The following is a 9167-nucleotide window of genomic DNA, read 5'->3' on the forward strand; positions in this document are numbered from 1 at the left end:
GCAGTCAGCAGTTATAGAGAATAGACTCTACGTAGGCCAAAACTTTCCAGACGAACATGTCTCTCTCCATCTGTCTGCACTGCTGGAGGGAAGATAGAAAAGTATTGCCAATGTCAAGCCCCCACATGGACTCCCCTATTTCTGCATGCCAACGATTGTAGTGTGCCATGTACACTGGCGTGGTAACACATTATTCAGCAACAAACCACATTTATTTATTTATTTATTGTAATTTCAGATGAATAATGAGGATATAATAATGGTGTTCAGGTACTTATCTATGCATTACAGATTTCACTTTATTTGCATATTTTTTAAGGTCCAGTCCAGGTCATAAGAAATCAAATTTTCCTTGATCTTTTGCAAGGACACAAATTGAACTCGATACTGAAACTCATGAAAACATACTTTAACTTTTAGAACTCCATTACAAAAAGATAACTTAGTTACACATCAACAAAATCTACTGTGTGTTCATAAATATGGCTTGCCCAGTCACACTGAGTTATATTTCTACTATTACACCAGAAGAACTAATAATTGAAGTGAAAAGTAGAAAACCATGTTCTATGCCTGACTGTATGTATCACCTACAGCTCTGCATTTCTATTTGAATGATCCCAATTGAGTACTGTAGTTACTAATTTATTTTTTTAACAAGACTCCTGATAATTCGAGACTGACTTTAAAAGTTTGTTTGGCACAAAAAAAATTAAAATAAATAATAGGACTCTAAATTTAAAATCACAAAACCCTAGACAAACATGACAAGTACAATCAAATAACATCAAATAAAATATAACAAGTAATATGGCATCTTTGGAAATACCTGTGCTCTCATGGCTATGGCACCCTAGTTTCTTTCACTCAAGCTAAATATCACAGTGACTTGAGCATGTCACATGACGGCAGTAAAGCTCATGCACTTAGTCCTGTGACTGTAAAGCTGTCCATGTAAAGAAGCGAAAACATCACATCCACCATTAAAATGAGAAATATTATTCTTGTATTCTGTATAAATGCAGCAGGCTAAATGTCAAATGACACCCTGATAGTTAAATTAGTGGACCTGCCCATCACAGCCTTGGACAGAGAAGTAATGATGAAGGAACAGTTTTGTGACTCTCTCTCTGGGCGTGACTTGAATGATAATGCTGAGATCCGACATGTGAGAGTGCCACGGAGCTGTACTGAATAAACGTCTTGTCAAACTGGTTGACAGGGAGGGGCTGGAGGTTGTGAGCCTGGCCTACGCTTAAGATGCTTCCTGCAAGGAATGATATTAAAGGGCTCTTGTTCAATATGTCAGACGAGTCATGTGACTCGTGTATAAATGTGCAAACATACACTGTTCACATAATCAACACAACATTGCTGTACTACTTAATGTTATATATTTATACACTGAACAAAATTATAAACAACACTTTTGTTTTTGCCCCCATTTTTCATGAGCTGAACTCAAAGATCTGAGACTTTTTCTATGTACACAAATTTTGTATTTCTCTCAAATATTGTTCACAAATCTGTCTAAATATATGTTAGTGAGCACTTCTCCTTTGCCGAGATAATCCATCCACCTCACAGGTGTGGCATATCAAGATGCTGATTAGACAGCATGATTATTGCACAGGTGTGCCTTAGGCTGGCCATAATAAAAGGCCACTCTAAAATGTGCAGTTTTAGTGTATTGGGGGGTCCGAAAACCAGTCAGCATTTGGTGTGATCACCATTTGCCTCACACAGTGCAACATCGCCATACATGCTGTCTGCCATCTGCCCTGTACAGTGAAAACCAGGATTCATCCGTGAAGAGAACACCTCTCCAAAATGCCAGACGCCATCGAATGTGAGCATCTGCCCACTCAAGTCGGATACGATGAACTGCAGGCAGGTCGAGACCCCGATGAGGACGACGAGCATGCAGATGAGCTTCCCTGAGACAGTTTCTGACAGTTTGTACAGAAATTCTTTGGTTATGCAAACCGATTGTTGCAGCAGCTGTCCGGGTGGCTGGTCTCAGACGACCTTGGAGGTGAAGATGCTGGATGTGGAGGTCCTGGGTTGGTGTGGTTACACATGGTCTGTGGTTGTGAGGCGGGTTGGATGGAGTGCCAAATTATCTGAAACACCTTTGGAGATGGCTTATGGTAGAGAAACGAACATTGAATTCATGGGCAACAGCTCTGGTGGACATTTCTGCAATCAGCATGCCAACTGCACGAACCCTCAAAACTTGTGACATCTGTGGAATTGTGCTGTGTGATAAAACTGCACATTTTAGAGTGGCCTTTTATTGTGGCCAGCCTAAGGCACACCTCTGCAATAATCATGCTGTCTAATCAGTATCTTAATATACCACACCTGTGAGGTGGATGGATTATCTCCGCAAAGGAGAAGTGCTCACTAACACCGATTTAGACAGATTTGTGAACAATATTTGAGAGAAATAGGCCTTTTGTGTACATAGAGAAAGTCTTAGATCTTTGAGTTCAGCTCATGAAAAATGGGGGCAAAAACAAAAGTGTTGCTTTTATAATTTTGTTCAGTGTATGACGTATGTGACAACCAAAGGGAGTTTTTGTGTTCTGTCAGGAGCTTATCATCAGTGAGCACACAGAACTTCACATCTCCTATCAGAATTTGGCTACTAAGTGTTTTGCATTAGCAATAATAGGTTATTTTAGGAGCTCAGGAATCTGAGGGAGTAATAAACACTAAAGCTACACCAGGAAGACAAGGTCGTTACAAAAAGGAGCCATTTCTTCTTAGGAACAGGTTACCAAAATCAATAAATTAAGCTTTAACTACAAAGGTCGTTTCCAGAATAATTAAAAAACAAAGCCACACCTCCAGGGCCACATGAATGCAAAGGTTTAGGCCTATAGGCTTAAGAAGGACTTCTGGGGAGGCCTGGAGACAAGTTACTTAGCCTATATATATTTTTTCTCTTCATGAGTTTACACACATTCTTCATTCCTTTCATTATTTTACTTTACCTTATACTTTTACTCCCACTTTTGTTTCAGCTACTATATGTATGCACCACAGAAATGTCACCATGTAACCATGTAAGAATTTACAAAACATTTACAAAAATGGGGTTGGATCATTATAGCATACCACAGGTCACATTAAATAAATAAATACATTCACAAAACCTGTGGCCAGACTCTTATTATACACTACCATTCAAAATTTTGGAGCTCACCAAGGATACATTAATTAGATAAAAAATAAAAAAACAGTAACATTGTGAAATATTACAATGTAGAATAATTGTTTTTTGTTTTAATACTGTATATCTAAATTATCCTTCAAAAACTTTTCTAACATGCTGAATTGATGCCCAGATAAAGTTTCTTATATCAATGTTGAAAACAGCTGTACTCATTAATATTTTTGTGGAGGCCTGGATACATTTTTTAGGATCCTTTAATGAATAGAAAGTTTATTTAAAATGGAAATCTTTTGTAACATTATAAAAGCCTGTACTGTGAATTTCTTTCAAAAAAAATCTTCTTATATATAAAAACATCCAGTGATCTTAAAATGACAAGAACAACCATTGCCTCAATCTTGACATTGTTGATAATTTTAGGTCTTTATAATTTAAATGTTAATTTTAGTGTGTATGTAGGCAGTATGTCAATGCAGGTCTGCAGAATGTTGTATTGTAAGAATCAGTAGAAAATTTAAATACATTTATAAGGCCTAATGGAGTATTCTGGTCTGTTTGTTGTGTCATTCGGAGCTCAATGAATAGGCTCGGGGGAGGTGGGGGGCACAGTCAATTGTGCGGTGAACTACACTTTGATGACAACCCGACAGCTGCTAGCATCATACAGTTTACAATATTCATTCAGCACTGCTTCAAATCCTCTCACATCCTAAATGCGCAGAAGCCTTTTCATCCCAGAAACGCTTCTCAAGCGAATGCTGCATCTCTCTAGCAAAGGGTAAAATACTGGCGAGACTGAGTGAGGTGTTGATTATGTCTCTTCCTGCAATGACGTGACAGAAGCATGGTTAAGAGCCATCTGCTCCCTCTCTGCTGGTTGCCAGATCCTCTTTTGGGGAGGGGCTTTGCTCCATAACGCTAATAAAACCACCCTGTGGTTCCTAAACCTCTGTGTTCTTAGAGCCAGGTCAATACACAGCCGTCAGCGGCAATTAGGCATGTATTTAAAAACCATTTATGTGCAGTAAGCTTACGTAGAAGAAAAAAATACTGTTTAAAAAATATGGATTGGCTGAAACTAACAGGCAGCCCAGGTCTACTCCTCTAATTTCTACAGCATCCCCCTCTCCCTGGAGAGCGGTGTCACTTAAGACACTGCACTCAGCTGATGAGGTGAGGTCACATCCTGTCTTTCGGTCTGACACCCTAAAAAATAAAGGTTCTTTTCTAGCATCGATGGCTCCATGAAGAACCTTTAACATCCATGGAACCTATCCATTTCATTTATAGTGGAAAAGGATTCTTTCGATGATTTAAATGTTATTCACATGTCCACTGAAAGGTTCACTGAGGAACCCAAAATGGTTTTTCTATATAATCACTTTATAGGCCTTTTGGAACCTTTATAGGTATAGAGACCATTTTAGAGGTCTTAGAATTGGATTGTTTTATTTTCTGAGATTTTTTAAAATCAAGGAATTTATAATCACATCAATTGATTTTACATAATGAATTAAGGTTTTCACATACTGTGGAAAGGTTGCAGGACTACATGGAATTTTAGTGATCTTAATAATATCAGATCTAAGCCTCTTCGATGAAGGAAAGATTGGTTGTTATGCGAAACGGAACAAATATTTAGATATGATACTCTTTGCAATAGGCAGCTGATTAGACCGATTAATGACTGTTTTGAACCATGAATAAGCCTGCATGAAAGCCATTTCAACATGCCCACCCACATGATCAGTCAGCAGCAGCTGAGAAAATGTGCAGTTGATATGCACTCATGCCAGGCAATCACGCAACCACGCCGCATGAAAATTGAGGAATAATTGTAATACAACCAGTACAGACCTGAAAGTATTCAGGTTGTCTAATATTTGATCAGTTTTTCCTCATTCAATCAAACTGTAGAATACCTGCAGTTGTTCAACAAGCTTCAGCAACACACAGAAATTTTCCGTTATGTTATCATCATTCAAGATTCATATGGTACACTGATTTAAGGCCTGTGCACACCAAGAGTGATAACTATAAATAGAACTATAGCGATAACTATAGCATCCACACACCAGTTTTGCTACTTTTAACACTTGAGTCAGGTGGATTCTGATTGGCTGTCAATGTTTTTGCAGTGGCCATTGTTTTTGTTTTTTTTAATAAAGTATTTATTTTTTAACATTTAACATTTTTAACATTTATTTATTAAAATGTTGACTATTTAACATTATTTTTTTAATTATTTATATTATTAATGTTAATTTGTGAATGAAGGTTACAGCAGTTTAATCCACAACAATTTACTTTAAAAAAAAAAAGTTTGAAAGAGTTAAAAAAATAATAATAAATACCTCTCTGAGTCTTTGTGTCACTGGTTAACATTTTCCTCCATAATTTATGCAATATTCCATAACTGTCCAAACACATCAGACCAAAAGCTTGCCTAATTATACGGTGAATGGCAACAGTTGCTAAGGTAGAATTGCATTTTTACATTTTTTAAGGTTGGTCTTAAAGGGATGATTCTCTCATCATTTACTCACTCTGATGTTGCAAAACTGTAAGAGAACCTTTCTTCTGCAGAACATAAAAGAAGCTATTTTGAGACATGTCTTTTTTGTCCAAATAATAGAAGTCAATGGTAACCATTATCTTTTTTTGTGCTCCACAGAAGAAAGACACCAGTTTTAAAACAAAATAAATAAGTAAATGATGACAGAATTTAATTTTTTTGCATGAATTTTCCTTTAGATTATTGATTTGTGTAACTGATTCCAAAGAAGAATCAGCTCCTTTTAACAAAAGGGTTGATTTTCTTACAAAAATAAATAAATCTTTAATCAATGAAATTCTTTTATAAATGATCAACACTAGAATTGGATCTAGCAATTGTCAATCAACACTGCAACAACATGCAAGGAAAACAAATTCAAAAGTCATGCTTTGAAAGGCAAATAGTGAGAGGCAGATGAGTGCAGGATATCAGATCAGAAACTTCATTAAGGAGCAAAGGTACAAGAAAGACAGACCACGAAAAGAATTCCTGATTACACCAAAGTACATCAATCCCACATATCACTGCACACAGTCAGGTTTTACATACCCCTCATATGAGCATCTTTTTTTCTCCTCTTTCTATCCTGCACCTGCGCAGCTGAGGGTCAGTGGGAAGACTTCACATCACATCACACAACAAAGACACAATCCAGCCCTAAAAATGCCTCCTCAACAAGCCAATGCATTAGACTGAAGCACAATAAACCGCAATATGAAATAAACAGGTAGTCTAGGCAGCTAGAGTACTAACAGCTGCTGTGTTGGTGTATTTTATGGCTGTTTAAAGAGCAAAAGAAAAGAGTGACTTTGCTACAAAAGCCAATGAGCAGCCTACCTAGACAGCATTTTAGAGCATTAATTTGGGTACTAACTAGGTATCCAGCTCCAAAACCTAGTGAGCTTCCTACCTAGATAGCATTTTAGAGCATTAATTTGGGTACTAGCTAGGTATCCAGCTCAAAAACCTAGTGAGCTTCCTACCTAGATAGCATTTTAGAGCATTAATTTGGATATTAGCTAGGTATCCAGCTCCAAAACCTAATGAGCTGCCTACCAAGACAGCATTTTAGAGCATTAATTTGCATACTAGCTAGGCATCCAGCTCAAAAACCTAGTGAGATGCCTACCTAGACAGCATTTTAAAGCATAAATGTGGGTACTAGCTAGGTATACAGCTCCAAAACCTAGTGAGCTGCCTAATTAGATAGCATTTTAAAGCATACATTTGGGTACTAGCTAGGTATCCAGTTCCAAAAACCTAGTGAGCTGCCTACCTAGACAGCATTTTTGAGCATTATTTTAGTTGTTAATTGGTTTTCTTTATGTAAAAAAAAAAAAAAAAAAAAAACAAAAAAAAAAAATATAAAAAATAACAACAACAAAACATCTTAAACCAGACTAAGATGGTCTCCCTGCCTGGTTTACCTAGTCTAGCTGGTCTTCCAGACTGGCCAAGTGGAGTTCAGCTAGTTTAACTGGTCGACCAGCGGACAAGTGTCCAAAGACTTGAAACCAGCCAGCCTAACCAGGTTAGGAGACCAGAAAATCATTTTAGACTGGTTTTAAATGCGATTAGGATATACAGTCTCGTAGGTTTTGAAACACGAACATTACTTCATATAGTAAGATTATAGGCTTTATTTTTTTTGGTGGTTTTTTATTAGAGTATGATATAAAGACTTACTAAGTGGACCTCCAGGACCGACACCTTGCTCTTTGCACGCGGGTGGAGTCCCGCTCTGTCTTTCGAAGTTGCCTGGATTGGAGAAATAGTCCCGCAGGCGAGGCAGCTCGCGTCCGGCTTCCAGCAGCTCGGTGTGCAGCTCCAGGGCCGCGAGGATGTACTGATCCCGGAGCAGCTGCGCGGCGATCGCATCCAGCGAGACCCGAGTCTCTGCGCCTCCTCCTCCGATCCCAGCCACCGCGGCGGCCGACGCGGGTATACCGTCCACACTCGGGCTCGTTCTGTTGCTAGACAGCAGAGCGGCTGGCTCGGAGTACGCCGGCGGAGAGAAGGGACCGAGGCTATGGCCTTGCGCTTCATCACTCGGGCTGCGCTCGGTGTCCGCGCCATCCTGCCTCTGCTCCGCTTCCTCCTCCGAATCACTCACGTTAAACGGGTTGACATTACCCGCCGCCATTTTGCCGTAAGGTGTTCAGCCAGCTGTCTGGCTAATAAGTGTCTCCGTCTTCCTGGGTGGATGTCAAGAGCGCTTTATTGCTCCTAATCAACGGAGCTTCTGGAAATATGCTTTGGTTGGTGGGGCCGAATGTCATTTCAGCACCCCGCCTCCTCCCTGCCAAGACACGAGCGGAAATAACGTCATGCACTTCAAGTAGCAGGGATCCGCCAAGTGGACGTGCAAAGAGCCAATGGGAAAACATAAGTAGTCTATCAAAAGAATAAGAATATTTCATAAATTCATCAAACACAGAACAGTACAGCAGGCACGCCAGTCTGTCTGTCGTTCTAAGCTCCAAATAAAACAGATATATTTAAAAAAAAAATTATGTGACTAAATATATTTAACAAATTAAATTATATACAATACAATTTTTAGGACAAAAATGACCCCCCCCCCCATTTATCTCCGTCTGTCGTTCTAAGCTCCAAAGAAAATAAATCATTTAACATATACTGGTATTAAATTACATTTAACAATAAATTAAGACAAGAATTGTGATTAATAAAATGGAATTGCTCTGTCTCTTAATTGTTGCATTTAATCTATCGTTCTATTTTTATATAATTAAACATATTTAACATATTTAATTATATACAACAATTTCTTAGAACAAATGCTATATTAAAATAAATTAAAATATTAAAAATATCTATCTATCTATCTATCTATCTATCTATCTATCTGTCTGTCTGTCTGTCTGTCTGTTCTAAGCGTTTCATATGAGGAATTAGAAAATAATAATATAAAGATTTCATATGCTAATGATACATCTTCAAAGCACTTTGAAATCACAATTCAAGATAAAGACAAACAGGTGCACATCAGCATTAAACAGACATGACATTTCATCTCATGACAGACTCCTCTAAAATGAAACAGCTGATCTGAATCAGATTACCAGCACTGCTCGGCCATCAACAGACGTTCACGTGGCTGCTTGCAGCATTATTAGTGATTGTACACAATCAGACATTTGTTTGTGCCATCTGCTGGACTGAACCAAGCATAGCATGTTTTCTGTTCTGGACGACTGGCCACAAGGTACATTCATTTCTAATTTGCATTTCAGTTAATTTGCATGTACATGACTTCTATTCAGAGATGCAATTGTATCACTTAAGTAAACACCCCAAATAAATATTTTGTTGTATTTGTGGCAATATGAGCAGTTCACCTGCATGGATCTCATCTATTCATTCTGTTTAACATTTAAATATATTTAATTAAATGTCTTGATGCAC

At 38.1% G+C, this 9167-nt stretch overlaps 1 protein-coding gene across 7 annotated transcripts in view; it reads right to left on the bottom strand.

The window, feature by feature from the left end:
* relch (RAB11 binding and LisH domain, coiled-coil and HEAT repeat containing) overlaps positions 1–8082 on the bottom strand; it is a 44261-nt gene extending 36179 nt beyond the window's left edge. For 2 of the 7 annotated variants that reach the window (XM_042714271.1, XM_042714266.1), the window contains exons 1-2: positions 7425–8078; positions 6288–6338 (exon numbers count right to left, since the gene is read on the bottom strand). In XM_042714271.1, the coding sequence (XP_042570205.1) occupies positions 6288–6338; positions 7425–7881 (508 nt within the window). In that variant the 5' untranslated portion in view covers positions 7882–8078. Of the gene's footprint in view, positions 1–6287; positions 6339–7424 lie in introns of all 7 variants that reach the window. The other 5 variants (XR_006153455.1, XM_042714267.1, XM_042714272.1 and 2 more) reach the window with 5 other exon arrangements.
* Between the last annotated feature and the right edge of the window lie 1085 nt (positions 8083–9167).

The sequence above is a fragment of the Cyprinus carpio genome, chromosome A24, assembly GCF_018340385.1.
Source record: "Cyprinus carpio isolate SPL01 chromosome A24, ASM1834038v1, whole genome shotgun sequence".
NCBI lineage: Eukaryota > Metazoa > Chordata > Actinopteri > Cypriniformes > Cyprinidae > Cyprinus > Cyprinus carpio.